The following is a 24,716-nucleotide window of genomic DNA, read 5'->3' on the forward strand; positions in this document are numbered from 1 at the left end:
AGCAGCAACCTGACGGCGGTTACGGAGCAAGACTCCTGGGTAGGCTGGTCAGTCCACTGGATGGCCGAGAGACACTTCCGTGCAGGAGATGGTGAAGATGCCGAGAATAGTTGTTCCCACTATTCCAAAGGGTCGAAGTACCAGTACAGGCCTTCTCGTTCGGTCAGAGGTAGAAAGGGTTTCACAAAGCGACAGCAGTGCAGAGGAGCAGTCCTTCAGCGGGTCACCAGCGATTCCTCGGTTTCAGCCTCGTAGTTGCAGGATATTGGGCTCCTGTATCCCTTCGTTCGTGAGAACTCAGGAGATCGACATGGTAGTGGTGTTTCCAGCCTCCTCCTATCCACGGTTCCATTCGCACCAAAACGGAGAGGACCCAATGGGAGATCTGCTCACAAAACACTCACACCATACGTGGACCTATCACGGACCACAGTGGTCCCAGGCATTCATGACACACTAGACTCTCTGGCACCCAGGATGTGTATTCGGACCAGACATCCCAGCCCACATCCTGGAGGAACGCACAAGGCCTGTAGAAGCCCGCAAAAGCATCTGTGTTTCGCGGGAAAGTACATGCCCAAATAAGGAAGGCCCTGGGTCGGCTCGACCTGGGGAAGGTGAAGGGGGCAAGACGGTCAGTGTGCAGAACAAAGAGCCTCGTGGTCTGGCCATTTTGGAAGCCAGCCCTCATTTTGGGCTAAGTGCGAGAAACGCGCTTAAACAGCCAAAAGGAGCTCAAAACACAAAGAAACGATCGCTGCCACCAGTCCCGTCCGTGATTCACTTGCACCGTTCGTTAACAATCCAAAGAGAGTGTCTAGGGCCTGTAGAAGACTAGAGACCCAAGAGAGCAGTAACTTAGCTTACAGTGCCCTCTTGTGCCATGTTACGTGAAAGCTGCAACATGATAAAAGAACTACGGAAAGCAACGTTTCCCGGTACTGACTGTCTTAAGGGCATGTCAGTTTCCCCATAAGAACGGAGCGAAAGCCCAGAGGAGTGCGGCAGAAGGCTGCACTTCTCTGGCAAAGTCTAGATCATGGTGAAAACAACAGCAAAAAGTTTAGGGGTTGCCACATGGAAGGAAAATTACCCACAATTAAGAAATCTTTCCTAACAAGGTGGCCGAGTGCAGCCGGGAAAAGGAGTTGAGTGTCATCAGTTAGCACTGGAAATTTGAGCAGAAAATGGCAATGCAGTGAGCGAGAGTTGCCAGGTATAAGTTGAAAAGCCAGGGTGAGAGGTTAGACCCCTGGGGAACCCCACAGGTGGAGAGGAAGATAGATAATAGGATAGTCTAGCAGAGGGCCAGGGGGCAAGACTTCACGCAGCCCACACATGGCTTTACCGTCTGAATGGTATTTGAAATGCTGTTGGTAGTTCCACGCAACCTGGTCGGGCAGTGGACACCAAATCATCTTCCACTGGACTAGGAGGTGCTTTCCCCATTGGGCTGTTGCTTGCATGGTTGCTTGTAGGCCAAATTGCTGTTTGTAAGCTCTTGGAGCTCATGGTATACCTCAGCACCTGTCTGCAAATGGCCTTTCTCAGACAGGCCATTGACCCTGATGACCATGTCGCATGAGATGGCTGTAGGCGGCCATCTTGTCTATGAGCTGGGATAGACATGGTGAGTTCTGTCTCTGAGGAGAGGCTCTAGGTGCAGTGCCCATGATAGGACCTTCACATCCAGCTGCCGGGATAGCCATCACTTACAGTGTCAAGGCTGGAGAGCAACAGAGGTATGCGCTCACTTCTCTTTGTCAGTTACATCAGGGGTTTAGGGGTGAAGTTTGGCAATAACAGAGTCCTCTTCCCTTGGCCCTCAGTCCTTCCTTCTCTCCCATCAAGAACTCCATCCTCTCAGCAGCAAACAGCCACTCGCAGTCTTGTTGGGAATGGGGTGTTTGGGTGATACAGCACTTATTTCCTGCCAAGTTGTACAGTCTGTGTTGTCCTAGGTGCCAGGTGGCAATTGTTGGGATGTTGTGTTGGTGTACACTGATGTCAAGAATCCCTGCCACCACCACCGCCCATCTGGAGGGGATGTACCCCAGGATTGATAGACTTCTATCCTCCTTTTTGCGGTACTTGTTAAAATTCCAGGCCTTCAGCCATAACCTGAAGTCTCCCCATTACTAACTGATCCTACTCGGGGACAAGGTGTTGACGATGCTCGCTCTGCCCTCTACCCTCCTCTTGTCTCCTACTACACTCCTTTTCTCATCCAATTCTATTCCTCCACTTCTCCGTCCTTCTTCTCATTCCTTCCTGCTTGCCTCTTTCTCCTTTCCACTTTCTGGCCTCCTTGACCCATAACCACGCAGCCCATTGCTCCTCAATTCTCTGCTTCTGTCTCCTTTTCCCCGATCCAGTCTTACCTTCTCCCTCCTTGCCTCCTTTCTCTATCTTTACCACCTACTTATTCTTTCTTTCCTCTCTATCACCTTCTCTAATTTCTTTTTATGCTCTCCCTCCTACATGTCTTTCTCTCTCTGATCACCCTCCTTACTCGCGCTTGTCTTTTCCTTCCCTTCCACTCTTCCCTTTCTCCTTCCTGCTCACTTTTCTTTCCATTGCCTTTCCTCTTTCTCCCACTTCAGCTTTTCTTGCTCCTATCTCTGCTCCTCTTGCTTTTCCCGCTGCTTCTCTTGCTCCCACCTTCTAGCTCTTTTTTTCTCTCTACCGCCTCTGCTCTTTGCTCTTCCACCTTTTGCTCAATTCTTCTCTCTCCACCTGCTCTTTCCGTCTCCTCACCACCTGAGGCTGGCACTTTTCTCTCTCATACCTCCACCTATGTTTCCCTCTCTCTCCACCTTTCCTCCTTGCCACACTGCCACGCGCCAACCTGCACCTCGCTCTCAATATTCCTGACTCCCATCCTTCACAACATTTTCACTTCTCCTTTCCTTCTTCCAATGGGCAGGAACTTTTCAAATTGACCTTCTGTCCTAATTGACCTTATAATAGTGGTTTATTTATTTATTTAATTAACCTTTATGGCTGAATCATATATTGATGCGAGACATGTTTGATTTCATGATTTTGCACTGGCACTTTACTACAATGTATGCTCTAATTATGGAGATATTACTGCAATAGATGCACTATGCACTTATCCGCCTGTTATCCAACATGGCTCTTTTTGGGACAATTGTGTCTAAAATATGCCGAGGTCTATGCAGATTGATGTTGTTTCCCTTGTCTCATAATAAGGATGAGGCGCCTTTAAGGTACAATACATTTAGAGGCAGGTCATGTGACGATATACCTAAGAAGGGAATGTGCTGCGCTCATCTCTGGCTTTTGCTAAAGGCATTCTAAGCCATGGGGTGAAATGGTCGATCGTTTCATCATGTAGGATGAAACCAAACCATTTTTATATATGTTTGCGCACTGGCGCACATGAACACATTATCACAATTTTAATATGGTGTCAGGAGGCAGCATCTGGTGTGCGGTAAGCAGCCTCTCCCCCGCGCTTTTGTATTTCTCCAACACAGTATTTAGCTGATATGGGGATAGTATTAACTTTGATATATGGATTCTGAATTCATTCATAGATGGCCGCGGCTTTGCACGTTAGCAATCCCAGCCCCTTGCGATCACATGATCGGTAAAATGAAAGCAAAGGGGAGGAGCCTAATACCAATGCCGGTCCTGCGCCTGTTTTTACAAAAGGAAGGTGTTTTCACGTGTATGGGAAAAAAAAGCCTGAGGAAGCTTGGAACACAAGCGGAATGCGTGGCGGTTTCCACCCTGGTGGGATGAGTGTCTTTACAACCTGTTTGTCAGTAAGGTAGGCAGGAGAGATGCCTACCCTTTTTAAGCCATTAGGCAGTGTTGGTTGCACGAGATTTTTTGTAATGAAATAAAAATACTTTTTGGAGCAAGCGGCTTGGTCATTTGTGCAGGGATTATTGTGCTACATGTTGTTGTTGTTGTTTTTTTTGAAGTTCTACAACCTTCCTCCACACGTGTGTATTTTTGTATATATTTTTATATATATATATATATATATATATATATATATATATATGTATTTTTTTCCACTGAAAAACCTTAGTTAAGCTGCAGTTAAGTTACGCAGATTTAACGCACAAAACCCTTGATATTCCACGGATGTTCGGAAGACATGGCCAGCTTAACTTGGCATGCTCCTGTTGATGTCCATCAAAATGCCATTTTATATGTCATTGTGAATCCCTTCTGTTATAATATTTATGTGCTCATGGACTTTACCACGGGAATGTGCCGAGTTAAGCTGGTCCTGACTTTCAACTTCTGCTGAATTTCAAGGGTTTAATTGCGTTCAATCTGCGGAACTTAACTGCACCTTAGCTAAGGTTTTTTCAGTGAATTTCAAGGGTTTTGTTATACCATATTTTTTTTCACGGGTCACAAGCCATGGCCTTCAGCAATAACCTTTGGCCCTGTCCAATGTAGCTGTTCCTCCAATATGCTTCTTATGGACCCCCTGGGTGGATACAGCCTTTGGGCGTACCCAATACACATTTCTTTTGGGCACACTAGGTAGGTCCTTTGTCCCTGGCCAGTGAGCATGGCCTTTGGCCGTGCCCCCTGTATATTTTAAAACACTAACAAGCCACTAGTCATGGCCTTCATCCAAGGCCATTGTCCACGATCTTCGGCCCTGTCTACTGTACATGTTCCCCGAATATGTTTTTTTGTGGACCTATTGGATGGCTGCGCCTTTCGGGCCCACTTCCACCCTGGTTAGATGGCAGTGTCTTGGCCTGTGCCTCCTGTATTTTTTAAAATAATACCGGGCCACTAGACATGGCTTTGAAACTTTGGCCGGTGGCCACGAAATTTGGCTGTGTACACTATACTTGTTTCTTTTGGGCCCACTAGGCTGTGGCCACTATACATGTCTTTCTGGCCCATTAGCCAGGGTCATCGGCCGTGTCCACTTTCCATGTTGCACCATTCAGTTCCTTAAAGTAACCCAGTAGCCATATCCTTTGACCAAACCCATTACCCCCCATCTCACTGTAGCTGTAAAATTCCACTTTTTTGGGGGTATTAATATTTTTTGTTTTTACTGTCTCTTTAAAAAAATTCATTTTCAATAGCCACGGTTATATTAGTAATATACTACAAATAACCCTGGTTAGCCGTAAATATCTGCAATTATCTGTAAAAAGCGGGTATAATCTAAAACTCTTCACTGCCGTCCCAGGCACTTACCAAGTGCCCTCCTCTTGCCATGCTTCCCTCACTCCTCTCAAGTCCTTTTTCCCTTGCATGCCCTCTACCATTCCCCCAACACTCATTTCGTGTGACGCACTTTTTATTCCCAATGCCGTTTTCTACTATAACTGTGGTTATCCCGAGTGTAACACTGGTTATGCAAAAACGTTCAAGGTCCGAACTTAGTATCCAATCACCCTCCAGACTGCAGAAATTTCACATGGCGTCCTCTTTCCGCCTCCCACCTCTAGCTGGATGCCATTTCATCCTTTGTTCTTCTCCAAATGGCATTTTGCCACTTTTCGTTTTCAGCTATCCCCGGTTATACCCATTATAACTGTGGTTATCTCTTGCAACTAACCATAAAATAAAAGCCAGTGAGAAAGATATGCAAAAGCATACAAAAAGATCCAGGACATTGCGCCTTTAAAAAAGATAGATGTATTTTATTCTCATCTGTAGTATGAAAATTGCCCTTCTAATTACACATCGGGACTATTTTCCTTTTCAAATAACAATGGGATTTGACCCAACACACTTTTTCTGAATGAGAAGTCAAAGACCCCCGGTGTGGTTTGATTATACCAGCCCTAATTTGAAAAAAGGCCGATAGGGGCCGAAACACGTGTATTTAGAAGGGCAATTTTCATACTACAGATGAGCATAAAATACATCTATCTTTTTTAAGGGCGCAATGTCCTGGATCTGTTTGTATGCTTTTGCATATCGTTCTCACTATTTTTGATGGATTTCTTGTGGCTTACCGCCGGTCCAGTGGTTTGCGACACATAAATGAATGTGAGGAACAGAGGGGTGATTCCTGTCCCCAGTTTGGATTTGGTCACAACAATTTTTGCATTAAGTTAATGTGGAACGAGTCGCCCAACAGACCAGCTGTAACCCTAAACCCAGCACTCTTGTCTTAAAATAAAAGTCAGCTTTACATTTCTGAAAGGTCTCTGCTGCAATGTACCATGGGAAAAAAGTATCTATAATTTTGGGCGAAATTTCTCCGTCAAATCTTTTAACAACTACTGGACAGAATAACCCCAGACCCCTCCTGGAAATCTAGTCAAGGCTATGATGTCCATGCTGTTTCATACCTGGTCCAATTCCACCCAGCAGTTTTTGCGGTGTGCTGTCCAGAAATGTTGACTTTTTCTCTATGGGGAAATGAATGAGAGGAGGCAGAAAACCGCATTTTGTTGCTTTGTTAATAACTTTCATTTTGTAACCAATCTTACCCAAACTTTCCAGTCTGGGGAGTGAGGGGTCCCTCGACACCCTTTTTGTTTGTGAAATATCAGTCAAATCCATCATGCAAGTCATTGGCATTTACATTTTTGGGTTTCCTATGGAACTTTGTAGTCAACTTAACTGTAGATGGGCGAGTGCCGCACTATAATATATATATACACACACACACATAATGTTACATCCTACGTATACTGTGGTCAAGATCATGATTATACTTTAGTTCTCACTCTGGTTGGTGATTGGTTGACTAATCTCATTGGCGGAGTACACTGTATTTAGCAACAGGTCCAACTGAGACCCTTCCTGAATACAGGCCCACCACAAAATGTGGCTAGATCCTAGACCCCGACAAGTCCCGCCCCCTTCTTCCCATAGGATGTGAGGCTTGAGGCTTAGATCTGTGATAGGCCTAGTTCAAATCTTGCCAGGCAAGTTACATGACGAGCCATTTAGTCTTGACATCGACGCTACCTGGATTTGGATCCAGGTAGCGTCAATTTCAATCCTACAACACTACGCCCACCGCAGATCGAAGCATCAAGCCCTGATAGTGCACACGAGCTCCTCGTTTGGATCGAGGGGCTTCGCTCAAGTTGCCACATTTGTAAGTACCTTGTCTCTGGCTTTTCGGCCACCAGCGCCTTACCTCCCCGTGGAAACCACCAGAGCCTCCTTCGTTTGAATTCCCTGCAGAGGCTCTTCTAGCATCAGCCGCTTCTCTGTGTATCTCGTCCTCCACTCCATTACCACTAAATTCTGAGGAGGGGTCTGCAAGTTTTGGCTCTAAAGATTTTTGAAACTAAAACTCCCACCATACATAGCAGCACAAAAGACCTACAAAAAGTGGGTTGGACTCAACACATAGAACGAGAAGTGATTTCACTGGAAAATAACATATTCTAATATAGTGAGATATGCAAATGGCATTGTATTGGCCTAATGGAAGAAAGTGCACAGGAAGAAGGGACATTTGCCATTCAGAAAATCCTAAACCCACTAAAAACAGCCCTGGAGTGGATATCTTCCAGAACTTTGCTGGCAAAGTATAAAAGGTGACCCCCCTTATAAACCCAAGCATCTGTACAGAAGATATTCCAAATTCTGAATATTTTACCTATAAACTGCATCACCTCTGATGTGGTCCTGTGGGGAAAGTGCTAGGTCTGGAAATATGAGATCATGCCTCAAATCCCAGAGAATACTGGCTACATTCATATAATGTCTTCTTCGTGCGCCCCCAAACCTGTGTGCAAGGCTTTGGTAAGTGAATGGTGGAATACACTGAACATGATAACACAAGATGGTGGAAACTGGAATGTGTGCATGGAACACAGCAGGAAGTCCACAGCATTGTAGAAAACCAGAAGATGTTTCGCTGCTGGCTCGTGCTTGAACAATAGGGACTCATTCCTAATTCTGCAGCTCTGTGACTCACACTGCTTATGTGGTTGATAGTTTTCTTGACCAATGACGGTGTTAGTGGCATCCCACACTCACGCCTTCTTCCCTTCCAGTTATATCCGCCAGACTAAATTCTGATGTCAGTCTAGAATGCAGAACTGACCGCGAAGACATTATCTGGAAGAAAGGTGGCCTGGGCATTGCAGAGAGAAGCCCACGAATTCTGAGTTTCACTCGTGTGGACCAGCCTGATGCCGGAAACTACACCTGCTGGTCGGGTGACCAGATCGTCAGCTCCGTCTACCTCTTCATTTCAGGTGAGTTTCAATATTTACATATCACTCACCACGAAATAATTTCTCATGAATGGCACGACTAATATTTACGACTAATACTCATGCTACAGACCTCATAAGAATATAGAGTTTACTCAACGCTGCTGGGGTGCAATTGAGCGGGTACATTGGTAACGGAGCTTTTGGGTCACCTGGCAAGCAATAGTTTTGGATCTGGCCATAGCAGGTCCACCAGTTAAAGAAAATGAAGAGTCCAAGGGTTGACTTACAGGGCACAGCTCAGACAGTGCACTCACTTGCAAAATTCTCCATGCGGCCACCCTCCTGTCTCTGCAGTACCCCTGGGTGCTATAGTGTAAGTTAGTATTGCATTGATATGTAGAAACATATCAGAGTTCAGTCTTTGGGAAGGATCCAACCTGTTTGTGTGGAATGGGGATTTTGCCATTTGTGTAAGTGGTGTGAGCCATAGAAATTGGGAGTATTGTTCATAAAAATCTTTCTGTAATCAAACGAAAGAGTTAATCGCTGTATACATGAAACTCCCAGGAATTCCCATCAAATGCCAACTATTCTCATCAAATGTCCAAGTGCATACATAATAGGCTAGGTATTGCCAGGAATAATTTTCAAGTGGTACATACTCTCACTCCATCTCAGGCAGTGCCATCAAATGTCAGGTACTCAGATCGCATAGCAGATATTGACATCATCAGCCCATCCTCATCATCATTTGCCATAAGCAGGAAACACACCCGAACTGGTATCTATCCTAGAATAAAATGCAGTACCCATAGGGGGGAGAAATATGACCCTACCTTAGAAAAAGTTAAATTTACTCTGAGAGTAGTCAAATGTGAATCATGAGGAACAAGACATCAAGAGAAGGATTTCCAACAGTATGTTTAAAATAAGCGCAAAGTCAATAGCAAATTCCAGAGCTTTCTTGTTAAATCAGGCAAAAAATATATTGCCTTTGGATGCAGCAATATGTCCTGGTGTGGCCCCGCTTGCGCAGTACTATCGTCAGCTGGGATGGTGGACTAGACCCTACCACAGAAATGCACAGGACTTTGGCTTCAGTCTTCACGCGCAAAATTCCAAGATCAGGATTCAGGAGGAGATGCTGGGGACATCTATCAATTTCATCTGTCAATTTCCAGCTCACCTTAGTTTGCTCGCACCTGCAGTTTTGGCACTCTTTCACTGCTCCGGTCCATCGTGCGTGCCCGGGGTGCGGACAGAAGCCAGATCTGGCAACTTCAACCCTTAGTTCCTCTGGGGATTCTACGCCACTTGCTGGTGGCAGCAGACTCATCTCCCCTGTGCAAATTCCTGTCTCAGAAACCTTCTTGGAACTGGAACCTTTTAGGCATCCCCATCCCAGAGCTATTGCCTTTGTCATGCCTTTGGATTGATACTGTATTATACAAGGTGTGGCATAAGGGTGCTGCTGGATTTCTGCATCAAAAGTGGTCATCACATCTCCAGAAGTGCAGTGCTTTGGGATTTATGTATAGTCCTACGTGAAGTGTCACCTAAGTCACAGTGGGTTATCCAAACTTGGACCCTCGGCTCACTGTGCCTTAGAGAGGCCCAGCTTCACCTCACTGAAGAAGCCCGACAAGGCCGAAACCGGTGTCTGGGGTTGCCGATGGCACTCTTGTTCAGAGGAGAATTGCTCTTGTGGGTAGGACCAGGCTTATTTGTAAATGGATATTTCTCTCTCCTCTGTGAAGGGTGCAGTGAGTGTGTAAATCCCACATAGAACAGCTCCCACAATCTTATTAACTCTCTCTGGATGCGACCTCAACAGGCAGATTCTGGGATGGAGGAAATGCCCGGCTAACCCTCAAAAAAAGGACCCTCTTCCCTGAGGAACACGCTGATGGGAAAACAGGTCCTGCAGAAGATATGATGGAAGATGGGAAGCATCAAATCTTGCCAGAACCCTGACATCTGTTAGGAGTGAATGGGAGGATGGCATTAAGCACCCCATGGTCATAAGGGCTAACACCATTCCCAAATGACCACCTGCTCCCGGGCCTCAATATGCATTTCCAGAATTTCTCCAGCCAGGACGAGTGAGACACATTGGCTTGCCGGGGCGACCAGGAGGACGGTTGCTTGACTGTGGGGGATACCAACACCAACGCAGACTCCACGTTCCAGGTCTTGGCGGAGACCTTACACCACTCATGAAAAGGCTGGCATTCTAAATGCAGGGTACCTGTGTAAGAAGCCCCCTATAAAGTCGATCACTTTCTTGATTCCTATGCACAAGAACAGGGCTCTTTCTAGGCAACACAGGGCCTAAGGCAAACAACACACATGTGCTCCCTGTCATTGCGGCACACTCCTGTGACGCAAACTTTGACTCCACGCAAGCACTACCTAAGATCATGTTCAAAATCAGTGTGCACAGACGCACCCCAGCAGGTCCCTGACAATGCCATAAGAGGCTGCAGTGCAGCTCCCCAACATGAGGTGTTCAGGTGCTGCATCCTATTTATACCTGGGTGGGGGGGGAGGGTGGTGGTGTTTACAAACAAATGCAATAAGGGATTGATGTGAAGACGAAATCCTTCATAGAGTCAAGAACTGGGACGAGGAAGAGGAGGACGTGGAGACAGAATCATTGTTTTATGCACATTTTGTCAAGGGACAGAGTAGAGGGCTCCCCAAGTTTACACGCAAAGTGTAAAGTCACTTACGTATATTAGAAATGCTGACAGAAGGTCCCAGCCAGGCACAATAGTTGCCCCTTAATCATGTCCATGCCCCATAAACACATTTTTTGGCACCATTTTCAAAGCTCACTGCTCATCAAAAGTGCAGTGCTCAAATTTTCCCATTGCCATGCATGAGAAGGACGGCCAGTCCTGCTTTTGAATGCTGGGCCTTGTAGTTTTTTCCATTAGAAATGAAGGAAAACTACAAGTCCCAGAATAAAAAGGAAAGAGACAGGACTGCATAGCCTTCTCATGCATGGCCTGGGGAATTTTGTGATCACAGAGCGATGTGAGTATGTTTGATACTGTATTTTTTTGCACTCCTGTGGATGATCTGTGAACTAAATTGGCTTTGGGGACCGAACCTGCGAAATTCTTGGCTTTTATCAGGAACATGATCAAAGAAGCGGTGTTTTACAAGAACTTCCAAAGTCTGAAAACTCCTGTCTTGAGAGCTAATGGGGAATGGGGAATAGAGTTGCTGATTGGCACTATAATAATAATAATTTTGCATGAATGGATGGATGAATGTAACTGCTGTGAGCGCCCCATATTATGTGAGCCCACGCTGGCCGACCATGTGACGCCCACGTTTGCTGCCCATGTGATGCCCATGCTGGCAGCCCATGTGACTGGAACGTCTTCTCTCTGCCCCTTGGTCTCACTGCTCCCCCTTTCTGATAATACCCTGTCTTTGTCCCCCAGAGCAAGACGGGCCCTCTGGAATTTCCTGCAATGCAGCCTCGTACCTGGACACCAGGCTGAAGTGCACCTGGACCCATTCTCTGATGAGAGCCCCACACAAGATCAGAGCGAAAGCCGAAAGGGGGTGAGTGTTCCCTGTTTCCCTTGTGCCATCCCTGCTTGAAGGGGCCCCAGTTACACAGTGAACCAGTGCCATTAAAAAAGCCCCTAATAAAGGGGGTGCACGGTGCCTTGGGTGTTAGCCCCCAACATTGCACCTCTGTGAGATGTTATTGAAGGAAGTGAACCCAACTCTTGTTGATTAGCACAGCCTGTGGAGGGTGATGCGGTAAAGGTCGTGTAACTTTTTAAAGTGGTTGCAATACCATACAAATGCAAAATGCATGAGACGTTCTAAATGTATGGTCCAGATTGAATGGACGCTTGGTCGTTTTTAAGGCATGTGCTCCTAATCATGAAACTACTAAAATATTCCGATCAATTTAATGATACTTGCTACTTCACAGCTTATGGCCTTTCATGAGCAAGGTCAGTTCCCACGTGTTTCGTCCCGGGAGGTACTTCATCAGGACTTCACAATGATAGGACTGCCATGCCATGTCATTGCCTGCCATGATTTTAACAAAATATAAATAAAAACAAGACAAGGCCTTGTAGGAATTACTCATATACTAGGGCAACTCACATGTTTTGCTGCTTCTGTTTAAGATTAAATCTGCCCCTTTCTCAAAGACCAGCTCTTGTAGGCGTGGTCGGCTTCTCAAATCACACTTTCTGCTTTTCTTACCCAAGGAAATAACAAACACACCGCATTTCTGCATGATACCTAGGGCTTTAAGTGTGCTGGGTCCCGCCAGGGTTTTATATGTGGACGTGAGACGGGCCCTGTTTTAGGCCATATGTAGGGCACTTTCACTCACCTCCCCCAGCCTCTTTACCACACCAGATAACATTCTCAATCCAAAACACCAAAGAAGACAATTAAAGACATCAACACACTTGCTGATAATGGCACAGTGCGGCTAGAAGGATACCCTTGTTTTGGTAAACCGCGCCGTCCACTTTTCTGTCCTCAGACAGTTTCCTTCTTTCATGAACTTCACATGTAACCATACAATTTTCATAACAGGCAGAAAGAAATCAAATGGCACGTATTCACCCCCAGCTTGCTGCCAGTGCCAATTCACTCTGATTCAATGTCAAATCCCTTCATTCATTAATTCCTACCTTCATTCATAAATACATACATTCAGAGTGAACATTGTCCTTGACGGTCCTTGATGGTCATGGTCACGGGGATCGAACCTGTGTAGATTCACGTCGTCTTGATCCCAAGGCGAGTGCGTTGCCCTTGAGCTATCCTCCCGAGATCCTTCGAGGAGTGCATTGGAGAACTCATTGTTTATGCAGCTTGTTGTTATAGAGCTAAATGTGAGTTGCTATCCTCTCCCGCTAGACACAAACATGCCCTTTGTCAGCTCCTGGCATTGGCAGGATGGCATGGCCCAATTTTCCCAACACTTTCTTCGCCCAGATGTTCTTTAATGTAAACAGTCTTCAGTCAAAACTGAGAGTTACGCCAACGCAAAGCTTTGCCCACGCTTTACCGCTGCCACTGGAACGCATTTTTACATTATGTTGGAACAAAAAACAAGGTGGAGTGCCTATATATTTAGAACACAAATTGTCACAGGAAGTGAAGTCCTGCTGTGTGCCAAAAATGTCCATAAGCAGTTCCTATGATGTACAGTAAGTTAGAGTTTTACTGCAGCATATGGTTGTGCTCAGTGCTTTAAAGGGAGAAAAAAAAGAAGTGCTTGTACTCACCAATCTAGGTTTTAAGTGAGCCGGGGCTCAGATCCGATAAGGTCCAAAATGTGCTCTCGTGCCAGATTCCTGAAGGTTCTCCCCAACCCAGTGCTATAATATTCACCTTGTCTCCCCACCCAGTCACTTTGTTCTCTCTTTTTTGCTCCTTCTTTGTGTGTCTTGCACTTTGTGTGTCAGTATTTGGATCACTTTGTATTTGTCTCTCTACTTTACACCCAAAAGTATTTTCAGCCTATTTCACTCTGTGTAAGTCGCATCTTTTTTAAGCTTTGGCCTTGGAACCCTGAAACACTAAAACATTACAATCAGCGACCCCAACCAATAACTTAGTATAATGGTGTTTTCGTAAGTCATTTGCTTGCAATTTCATTCTGTCAGCCTAATCCGGTCACCTCTCCAAGAGGTCATTCAATCACAGACTGATTAAGCCCTTATTTGTCACCAATATGGTGATGTAGAAAAGTTGCCAGGCTTTGAAGGAAATGATGGCAAGAAAGTTACTCTGCAGACATTCAGATGTGTAATTTAGCTTCACACCTGATCATCTTAATGAGTTACTCTGCAGACTTTCAGGTGTTTGTTGGACCGGTGTTGGGGGCTGGTGTGTGCCTAGGTGAGCCCCTTGGCTCATCCCCGGAGCCCTGGATGTGGATGGCCTGGTGCCATCGTCCTGACCCCTGGACCTCTTGGTAGGTGTCCTGGGCTGTGGCGCTGCATGACCCTCATCGCTGTCTGCATCGGTGCCTGTGGGAGACAGAGAGGCAGGGCATCAGTGATGGGAGTACTTGTATCATGCATGCATTGGTGTTTGTGCAGTTTGGGCCTTGTGGTTCGTTGCATGCTTGTCGGCGTGGTGGACAGGGTTCTTGCAAGATTGGTGGGGGAAGAGGCCAGTATTGGCATCCCTCAGGTGTAGTCATGTTTTCCATGGTGTCTGCTGTGAGGCCAACAGGTGTGTTGTGGCTTGCGTGCTGTGTGAAATGTGATTTTTGTTTGTGTATTGTGTGTGCATTGGGTATAGGAGCTGCATGCAGCATGCATTTTGATGTGACAGTGGTGGGACCAGCTTCTCGACAGGGATGTGTGTATGTGTGTATGATGGCCCATGTATTTGCTCTCATCAGGTTCAAATTTTTTGGCCTACATTTTACTTTGGATGTCAGGTGTTTGTGGGGACTTGTGTGGTGCGCAAAGGGTCACTCACCTTCATCAGCCGATGATAGGACTCCATACTCCGCTCCACCAACTCCTTCAATAGCCTCAATGTCGATGGTGGAGCTACAGGTCTCTTCCCACCTCGACATATTAATGGGGGAGTTTGGACCGCTGCCTGTTGCCAGCCCCTGGCTGCGGTTGGCCGATAGGATGTTTCGGACTCGCAGGCGCAGGTCGTCCCACCGCTTCCTGTAGACCTTTACTGATCATGCAGTGGCACCAACCGCACGTACCTTTCAGGCAGTCTCCTCCCATATTCTTTTCTTCAGTAGCTGTGCTGGACGGAGCAGGTCTGCACTGAAAACCACATCTGCCTGCTCCACTAGTGTATCAGCAAGCATATTTAGCTCATTGTCACTGAAACGCTGTTTTCGCATACGTGCTGCGCCTTTCTTGGTGACTTTCGACATTGTCCACCAGTATGGGTTGGGAAATTGGCTGCTCAGGTCCTGTCTGCAGGGGATTGCAATGGATTGTGGTTTTTAAGATGGCCACTGGTGCGTTTCCTGTTTTGGCGCAATGATATTGCTTCTGGTACCGGCAGTGACATACCGGTAGTGACGGTACTGGTAGTCACAGTGCTGTTATTTGGGGTACCAACGGCGCATGGAGAAAGTTTCAGTGGATTCCTTGATGCCGCTATCAGTGGGGTGGGGGGACTTTTACCGGCAAACAGTGCATCGATTACCGGCATGCCGGTATGCATGTGAACACGGACTCGTTATCTCTCATTCATTACGGGTGCAGTCCAATGTGGACACTTTCATACCGGCATGCCGGTAATTATGGATATTTACTGCCAAATTCGTAATGGGGCCCAAAGTCTTCTCTTTAGGCAACTTATCTCAGGTTGCCTCGCCCCAGTTGAATCATTGAGGGGCGGCTATTTGGTTGGTGGACACTATACCGGACACTATTCTGGACCCAGAGGAATCATGTCTGGCTCCCAGAGTGGGCGCAACATTCAAAGATCCTGTGGATAATTACCTGATTTTGGTTAAGGATTTGAACCTATTCTTTAAGTGGAATCCTCGTCGAGTTCATCAGGGTCCTATGTTCATCTGAACCCGCATAGGTTATTTGGTTCACCAGCTGTAGCCACTACTACAATGGAGAATACACTGTTGGCTATAAATATTACACTGTCGGACCGAGTATAACTTTGCGAATCTTTGAACATGAAGATCCTGGATAAAGATTCTTTGTTGGCTTCCCTTACTACAAAAGTAGTATATATATAGAGGGGTATTTGACTTCGAAGGATCATTCTAAGAGACAAAGTACACAGAGCCCTCGGGTTCAGTTGCCGGTGGTTACGTTGGTTGAACCTCGCACTTTAGTGCAGCAATTGCCTTTGCCAAACGACTCTTTGAAGTCGCTGGAAGAGGTGACTTTTGCTTTGCCCTTGGAGGTTACCGACCATGCCTCTTTGGTTGGATTATCAAAAGTCACTGTGGTGGAGGTTGTTTTTCGCAATTTTATTTCAGCTGAGGTGGTTTTCTGTGAATTAACTACTGCTGAGGATCCTCCTTAGGAAGTCTTTAGGATTTTTGGTAAAAATGGGGGGAGAATCAAAATCACTCCTAAAAAGAGAAAAACGAAAAATCAGAGGGCTGGAGCAGGAGCTACATCTTTTGGGTCCAGGAGGTTTCTCCGTACTCTTTCTACTCCCCCGCCTCCCAATAATGAAGATAAGCCCAAGGGAAAAAAGAAGAAACCGGTTAAAAAGAAACAGTCTACGAAAATAGTAATTACTGAGCCTGTTGTCCTCCGGGAGTAGGGGTTTGTCCCGCCATTGGACTGAACTCAAGAGATTAATTGGTGATTGATGAATTGCTGAATGTTTCTGTATACTCAGATGACATCCAGTATGATCAGTTGATTGAAAGAAGGGAGGTGATGGAGGAATTGGTGCCCTTTATTGAAGGGGTGTTAACTAACATTGCCACGCCACTTTAATAAATTGTTGTTTAAAGATAACAATCAAGCTGGATAAACTTCACAATCAACCTGTCACTGGCTGGAAGACTCTGGAACAGAAGAGATTAATGTGTGATAAATCGTAACGTACTATGAGTCTTCACCGGGTAGAGGATCAGATCTCTCAATATATGGCCTTGGCAAAGGACCAGTCTCGGGGGGATGGGATAGCTATGGAAAAAGGGCATAGAAATGTAAATTCTATTGAGACCCAGAGAGCCCATGGCTCCGACGACTGCAGGGCTTATTAAAAATTATGCTGGTCGCCCGAATCCTTATTTTGGAAAGTGTGGGTGATTGTTAGGATAGGTTTAAGCTGAATAAATTAAATGTGCTGAGGTTATTTGACTCAATCACTTCTTTAAGGGCTATACAGTCCAGGGACATTGCCCAAGTGGAGTTCCTTAGGGTCGCTTACTTTCCTCTGTGGGCTCCCTCCTCTGGAATAGCCTCTCCCTGCACCTTGAGCAGGATCTCCTCAAATTCCAGAAGCTCTTTTAGACCGTTCTCTTTTCCTTCTCTTTCCCTCCTTCTCTCCTCTGCTAATCCCCCAGTTGCTGAATCGGTGTACTTGGCCCTTATGAATCCTCGGGGCCTTGACCTCCCACACCAATTCCTCACAGCTCCTGTCTCTCCACAGCACTTAGCATCTGCACACCCTCCGCTCTGGAGGCTCGCACTCGCCCATATCGGAAGAAGAATTAGCTAAAACTATTAGTCAGCTGAAGAGCACAAGTTGTAAAGGTGATCCATGTTCTGCCATCATAATCAAGGAATGCCTACCTACCTTAAATCCAGCCCTCACCAAATTTGTTAATGCCTCATTTGAGTCAAAGGTAGTGCCTATCAATCTGAAAAATGCATGGATTACACCTTTACTGAAAAAGCCCAATCTATGACCGCTCACCCCTGCTAGTTACAGGCCTATTACGAACACTGCCTTTCTTCTTAAGATACTAGATCGGGTGGCGTACAACCAGATCTTGTTATTTATGGAACAGAATCAAATTCTACATAATTATCAATCTGGGTTCCGTGCCAATCATGGCACGGAAACAGCGCTCCTCGCACTTAAATCCCATCTCATTCAGGCTATAGATAAGGGTCAGATTGCCTTATTGATGATTCTGGACCTCTCAGCAGCCTTTGACCTGGTGGACCATTCGATTCTGTCCACCAGGTTAAAAGAGAATGCATTTTTTTCTGAAGAGGCCATCCAATGGGTATCATCCTTCCTAAAGGATAGGCATATCAGAGTTGCCAGTGAAGTAGCAGAAGCCGATCCCGTGCTCCTGCTATATGGAGTTCCACATGGAGCATGCGTGTCTCCGTGCTTTTATAACATCTTCATGATCCCCTTCTTCCAGATGCTGTAAGAGGAAGGAATTGTGTTTGCAAGTTACGCGGATGACACGCAATGCATCCTTCCTATTTCAGGAATACATCAAAAGGACGAAACCTCCATTAATAGAATCTATGCGAAGATCCAAATCTGGATGGCAGCTAACGGATTGGCCCTGAATAGAGCCAAAACGGAGCACCTTTTGGTAGGTTCGCCGAGCAAACTGGACAAATTAGGAGAGGAATATAAGAATATTAACTTGGACAATTGTGTCATTAATACACTGTCCAAGGTTAAGACGCTGGCCGTATGTCTGGATAGACATCTAAACATGAAGGCGCAGGTGAATAGTCTTGTCTCGTCAGCCTCCTATTTCCTCAAACTCTTTCGCCATCTTCGCCCATTTATTTCTGAAAAAAACTCAGAAACTTTGGCTAGAGCCATTATTGGCTCGAAATTAGACTATGGCTGTAGTCTCTTGGTGGGCATTCCGCAGTCGGAGATTCATCGCCTTCAGGTCATCCAAAATGGGGCAGTAAGAGTAGTAAAGGGCCTGAGAAAAAGAGATTATGTCTCGGAGGCCAGAAGGAGTCTCCACTGGTTACCAGTTGGAGCAAGAATTCAGTTCAGGCTCCTTCTGATAACCCAAAAATGCATTGTAGGCCCAATGCCATTGTATCTGAAGGAAGCTATTATCGTGAAAGACAAGGGAAGGTCACTGAGATCAGACAACTCAAATTTACTTGTTGTTCCTCGGCACAAGACCAACAAGACAAGACAAGGGTCCTTTGAAGTTGCGGCTCCTACAGCTTGGAACGCCCTCCCCACTCACATGAGAACCCTGGTTTCAACAGAACTCTTTAAAAAAAAGCTGAAAACACTGCTCTTCGTTTAGAGCCGTGTCAGTATTAAACATGGACTGCTTTTAGCTCTGATGTATATGTAGTTCTGTTCTGTGTTTGTCAGTCTGCGCCCATCAGCCTCCGGGTACCAGGTGCGCACTATAAATTCCTTAACATTACATAACATAACTTACACGTCCCGAAGCCCTGGCCGTGTGGCACTCAACATTCCTAGCACTTCGTCTATGGCTCTCCCTTGAGGTCAGATCCCATAACACTTACCAACTCTTCCCTCTTCCTTTCTGCACTTGCACGTTCTGAATACTCACAAGTCCTAGTAGGTTCTTACATATTTTACAATGGGCTCTTGGAATAGCCATGTCTTTAAGCACTGGTTCTCAAGTAAAGATAACCCTTTGAGGGCTCTGGATATAGTGTTTTTGCAGGAAACCTGGCTGAGGGACCCACCTGAGTTGGGATGGGTATTCGTTCATTCTAAATCCAGTCACTAAGGAGGTTTCTGGTGGGTCATCTTTGGGTTTGCTAATGGCATGTAGGAATGGAAATGGGTTTAAGTTTGAGACCCTTGGTGGCCCTGAATCCTTTTCTTCAACTGTCTAAATTGTTTCGTTTGGACAAACAGGGTAGGGATCAAGGGTATTATGTGTTGTTAAATGATATTGGAATCCCATGGACATTAGTGAGGACACATTCTTTGATGCAATTATATATTTGCTGAATAGATACACTGTGGATTTGGATATTTTGACAGTGATTATAGCGAGAGTGTTTAACATAAGAAGTATCCTGCAGAGTCTATGTAACTTACATCAACGAGCTAAGAGATGGTTGCCCTTAAAGGACAATAGGGGCTTCAATAGACTGAACGGAAACATTAAGGGAGATATTCCGCTGTGCCCTACATGGCAGGGTGAGGCGGGAACTTCCATTATTGATTCTTTTTTAGTTTTTTTGAGGGTTTTTGGAAACGGTTGAAGAATTCTCTATAACACCCCAAATAAACAGTGATCATAATTTGTTAATGGTCAGATGGCCTGATCTTGTCCCACTTCGAATAAATGATTTCTATCGGCAGAACTTGCGGGTCTCGTCAGATAGAAATCGTTTTAAATGGTCCCAGATGTCGTTATCTGCCCTGCACGCACGGCTGATAAATACATATTCATCAATTCATCGTGGGTGTTTTGATGATGATGTAGCTTATATCTCTTGTTTCAATCTTTTTTTCTGTGACGATGGTCCTCTTGCCTGAAACCTAGACTCTTGTAAGCAGGTTTTTGATGCTAAAGTTCAGTCTAAGAAAAGTAAATTGAGATCTGCAATAAGGACCTCATTGCTAAGAAATAGGCAATCGATTTCATTGGAAATTAAGTCACTAAAATTGAAATATAGGAATTGGTGTAGAGGTTACCGGGCTAAACTGGTGCTGAGTGATGCACAGCAAATGCTAAAGGCATTAAGTTCTAAAAAGAGTGCGGAAATCTGGACTATTTTGAATTCTAATGGGATTGACCTGCAGCTGCCTCTGCAATTGATTAAGAAGGCTGGGCTGTTTAATTTTCTAATATCTTTGATATGGGCCCATCTATGGGTGGAATACATTTTTGGTTGGAGCCCTGCTCTTCAGAGTTATCTTTTGACTGGGATGATTTGTTGCATTATATGAACAATTACAGTAATTCCACAGCCCCGGGGCCCGATGGGCTGTCCGATGCAATGTTCAAGTCCCATCCGGAGGTCTGGGAAGGAAATTCTGATGACCATATTTTCTAAAATTCTTGCACTTGATTTGATCCCATCTTCTGGAAAAGATCAATAATTGTCCCAATTTTTAAAAAAGGCCAGACAGAGGATCTGCAGAGTTATCATCCGATAGACTTCCTTGACTCCCCGGGCAAGATTTTTGCCAGACCAGTTCTGAGAGATCTGCTTGAGTGGGTCAAGGAGATCAAGTGGTTTGACTCTAATCAATCGGGTTTTGTGGTAGGCTTAGGGACCTCTGTTAATTTGATGGCTCTCTCATTGATAAAGAAAAACGTTTTAAATTCAGGCCAACCGGTCTACTTAGCATTTATTGATTTCAAATGGGTGTTTGATTCAGTAGCCACAGCGTTGCTTTTTTACTAGATTGCATAAATGGGGTTTCCCTGTAAATCTTTTAGCCATGATAAGGGCTTTGCATACTTATTTATTGGATACAGCTAATGGTGTTTCAGGGCCAGTCAGGCTGAACCAGCAAGGCCTTTTGTTGAGATCTATTCCCACTTTTAGAGGACTAAAGCAAGGGTGCATTTTGGCCCCTGCTTTATTTAACATCTTTTTATGGATCTAGGTGACTACCTAAGTCAGGTGTGCTCGTTTCCTCTGAGGTTGGGTGGTTTTTCATTGGTGTGGCTTTTTTACGCTGATGATTTAATTTTATTGGACCAGAACCCGGTGGGACTTCAACGTCAACTTAAATGGTTAGAATTCTATACAGGGTGTTCCTATTCAAATTATTCGCTTCGAGCTAGACCTTCTCTCATTGGCCACAATGGTAAGAAGGCGGGCCTTGACTCTTTTGAGGGAATGTTTGTTGGGCCATGCTAATAAGATTTCGTCAATATTAGGAGCCCTTTTTATGACTGACTCAGAGCAATTGGTTTAAAACTGGAGGGAGGGTAGTTATTGGGTGATGGAGGCGGCGGGCATCTCAATGGATACTCTTATGTTAATACCCGATAGAGCAAAGTGCAAATTGTGGTGTCATGACTGGACCCAGGCTCTATTGCAGTGTAAAAAATATAATATTTAAAAAAATGTTCAGTCGAGGATTAAGACATTGAATTCTATCCCAAAGTATTTAATGAACTTTCCCTGCAACAGATATCGGAACTGGTTTTTGAAACTCCGTTTTAATCTATGGCCGACACGGGTGTTGTTGGGTACGAAATCTAATTGGCCTATTTCTCAAAGGAATTCTCGTATTTGTAGTAGTTTGACAGAGCCAATAAACCTGAGACATATATTTGTATCTTGTCCCGGTGTAGTAGCAAAAAGAAATATTTATCTGGTTAAGCATTTTAGTAATTAGAACATTTTTACTGAAGACAAAGTGTGGCCGATTATTTTTGGTGAGGAACAGCTCATCTTTAACGCTAGATGGGATTAGATTTCTATTGGATATTGATATTTTATCTAAACAAGTATATTAAGTAAATTGGGTTTAATTAATTGTGTCTCTTGTTTAAGCTTTTATCAACATGGATTGATTATTTTGTCTTTTAATGTATTGTTATTGTTTTGTCCTGTTTTGTATTGTGTTGTTTTTTTATGGTGATTATAAGGTTGAAAAATTCAGCCAATGAACACTTACAAATAAATAAATACATGTATAAATAAATAATGAATAAGGTCAGTACCACGGGTTCCTAAAAGTACCCCCTTGCTCAGAATGAAACGCCCAATGCGATTGAACATGCTCAGGCTGCTCTCTAGTAAAGTCTCTCACTTTCGTTTCCCTCTTTCAGCCACTCAGATGTAACGCCCTGGGTTGACGTGCACATGGCCAATGATGGCACCGTGGCGTTCCAGCTGGAACTTTCCGATTCCTGCCTTTATGGGGAGGAGGACGAACCCATCACTGTGCGCCTAGAGGCCATAAATGACCAAACGTACACCTCTGAAAATAGAACCCTGGCTCTACGTGACATCAGTAAGTATGCTCCCTGTGTTAGTCTTGGCTTGTAATGTGGGGACGGCACTTCCTGTATTGCCACTTCTTGGCTCGAGGCAGGGAGCCTGCACTTCCTGTATTGTCCTTTATTGGTTAGGAGGAGTGGACATGCACTTCCTGTTTGTCACTTCTTGGATCGGGGCAGAGGGTCTGTCCTTCCAGTATTGTCACTTCATAGTTAGATGCACTTCCTGTATTGTCACCTCTTGGCTAGGCATAGGGTGTCTGCCCTTCCAGTTTTGTCACTTCTTAGCTAGGAGTACTTCCTGTATTGTCACTTCTTGGCTAGGCATAGAGGCCTGCTCTTCCAGTATTGTTACTTCTTGGCTATGGGCAGGGGAGCTGGACGTCCTGTATTGTCCCTTCTTGGTTAGGTGGAGTGGGCGTGCACTTCCTGCAATCTTACTTCTTAGGTAGGGGCGCTTCCTGTATTGTCACTTCTTGTCTAGGCGTAGTGGTCTGCTCTTCCAGTATTGTCTCTTCTTGGTTAGGGGAAGGTGGATTGTCCTTCTGGTATTGTCACTTCTTGGCTAGACATAGGGAGCCTGCCCTTCCAGCATTGTCACTTCTTGGCTAGGTGCACTTCCAGTGTTGTAACTTCTGGGCTAGGCCTAGGATGTCGGAACTCCCTGTGAGTGCTACTTCTTAGCTAGGGGCAGGGGGCCTGCACGTCCTGTATTCCCCCTTCTTGGTTAGGTGGAGTGGGCGTGCACTTCCTGTAATGTTACTTCTTAGCTCGGGGCGCTTCCTGTATTGTCACGTCTTGGCTAGGCATAGGGGGCCTGGCCTTCCAGAATTGTCACTTCTTAGCTAGGTGCACTTTCAGTACTTCCTGGCTAGGCAAAGAGCATCTGCACTTAGACTATTGTCACTTTTTGGCTAGTGGCAGGTGGGCTGTCCTTCCTGAATTGCCTCTTATTAGCTAGGTGCACTTACAGTAGTGTCTCTTCTTGGCTAGGCATAGGGCGTGTGCACTTAGACTATTGTCATTTCTTGGAAAGGGAAAGAGGGTGCACTCTTCATGTATTGTGAATTCTTAGCTAGGGAAATGGGTCTACACTTCTGGTATTGTTGCATCTTGGCTAGGTATAGGGTTCTGCATGCTCTATATTGCCTCTTGTTTGTTAGCGGCATACGGCCTGTACTCCCTGTATTGTACATTCTTGCCTAGGCATAGGGGGTAGGCACTTCCAGTACTGCCACTTCCTGGCTAGGGCAAGGTGGTTTGGCTTTCCTGTATTGTCACTTCTTGACTAGGGGAAGGCAGTGTGACCTTCCCGTATTGTCAATTCTTAGCTAGAGAAAGGGCTCTGCACTTCCTGTATAACACTTCTTAGCTAGGTGCACTTCCTGTATTGTCACTTCTTGGCTAGGTGCAGGGAGTGTGCCCTTCCTGTATTGTCAATTCCTCGCTAGGGCAATGGGTCTACACTTTGAGTATTGTCACTTCTTGGCTAGGTATAGGGGGTCTGCATGCTCTATATTGCCACATGTTTGTTAGGGGCATAAAACCTAGACTTCCTGTATTGTAAATTCTTGGCTAGGCGTAGGGGTAGGCACTTCCAGTACTGCCACTTCCTGTCTTTCCTGTAATGTCACTGCTTGACTAGAGCAAGGGCTCTGCACTTGCTGTATAACACTTCTTAGCTGGGTGCACTTCCTGTATTGTCACTTCTTGGCTAGGGGCAGGGGGCATGCCCTTCCTGTATTGTTCATTCTTTGCTAGGGCAATGTGTCTGCACTTCCTGTATTGCCACTTGTTAGCTAGGTGCACTTCTTGTTTTGTCCCTTTTTGGCTAGGCATAAGGAGCCTGCACTTCCTGTATTGTCACTTATTTGCTTAGGTTTACAGCTAGCATTTCCCTGTAGGCATATAAGCCTGGTAGCTTACTGCTAGCATGCCCACCTAGTCCCATAAGGTTGGTAGTTTACTGCTAGCTTGCCCACCTAGGCCCATAATTCTAGTAGTTTACTGCTAGCATGTCCACATAGGCCCATACGCTGGTAGTTTACCACTAGTAGATCCCCTACGGCCCAATAAACTGACATAGGCTGCAACACCTTCCGGTTAAGCATAGACTACACTGAAGCATCTCGTTAAGCATAGACTATACTGAAGCATCTCCTTAAGCGTAGACTACACCGAAGCATCTCCTTAAGCATAGA

General features: G+C 45.4%; 1 protein-coding gene across 1 annotated transcript in view; it reads left to right on the plus strand.

Annotated features, from left to right (window-relative positions):
* Nucleotides 1-24,716, plus strand: part of LOC138515666 (interleukin-12 subunit beta-like) — a 51,850-nt gene that overhangs the window by 3,504 nt on the left and 23,630 nt on the right. The window contains exons 2-4 of the mRNA XM_069630347.1: nt 7,986-8,189; nt 11,606-11,729; nt 22,345-22,529. Of these exons, the coding sequence (XP_069486448.1) occupies nt 7,986-8,189; nt 11,606-11,729; nt 22,345-22,529 (513 nt within the window). The remainder of the gene's footprint in view (nt 1-7,985; nt 8,190-11,605; nt 11,730-22,344; nt 22,530-24,716) is intronic.

The sequence above is a fragment of the Ambystoma mexicanum genome, chromosome 6q (assembly GCF_040938575.1).
Source record: "Ambystoma mexicanum isolate Mex_15411 chromosome 6q, UKY_AmexF1_1, whole genome shotgun sequence".
Classification (NCBI taxonomy): domain Eukaryota; kingdom Metazoa; phylum Chordata; class Amphibia; order Caudata; family Ambystomatidae; genus Ambystoma; species Ambystoma mexicanum.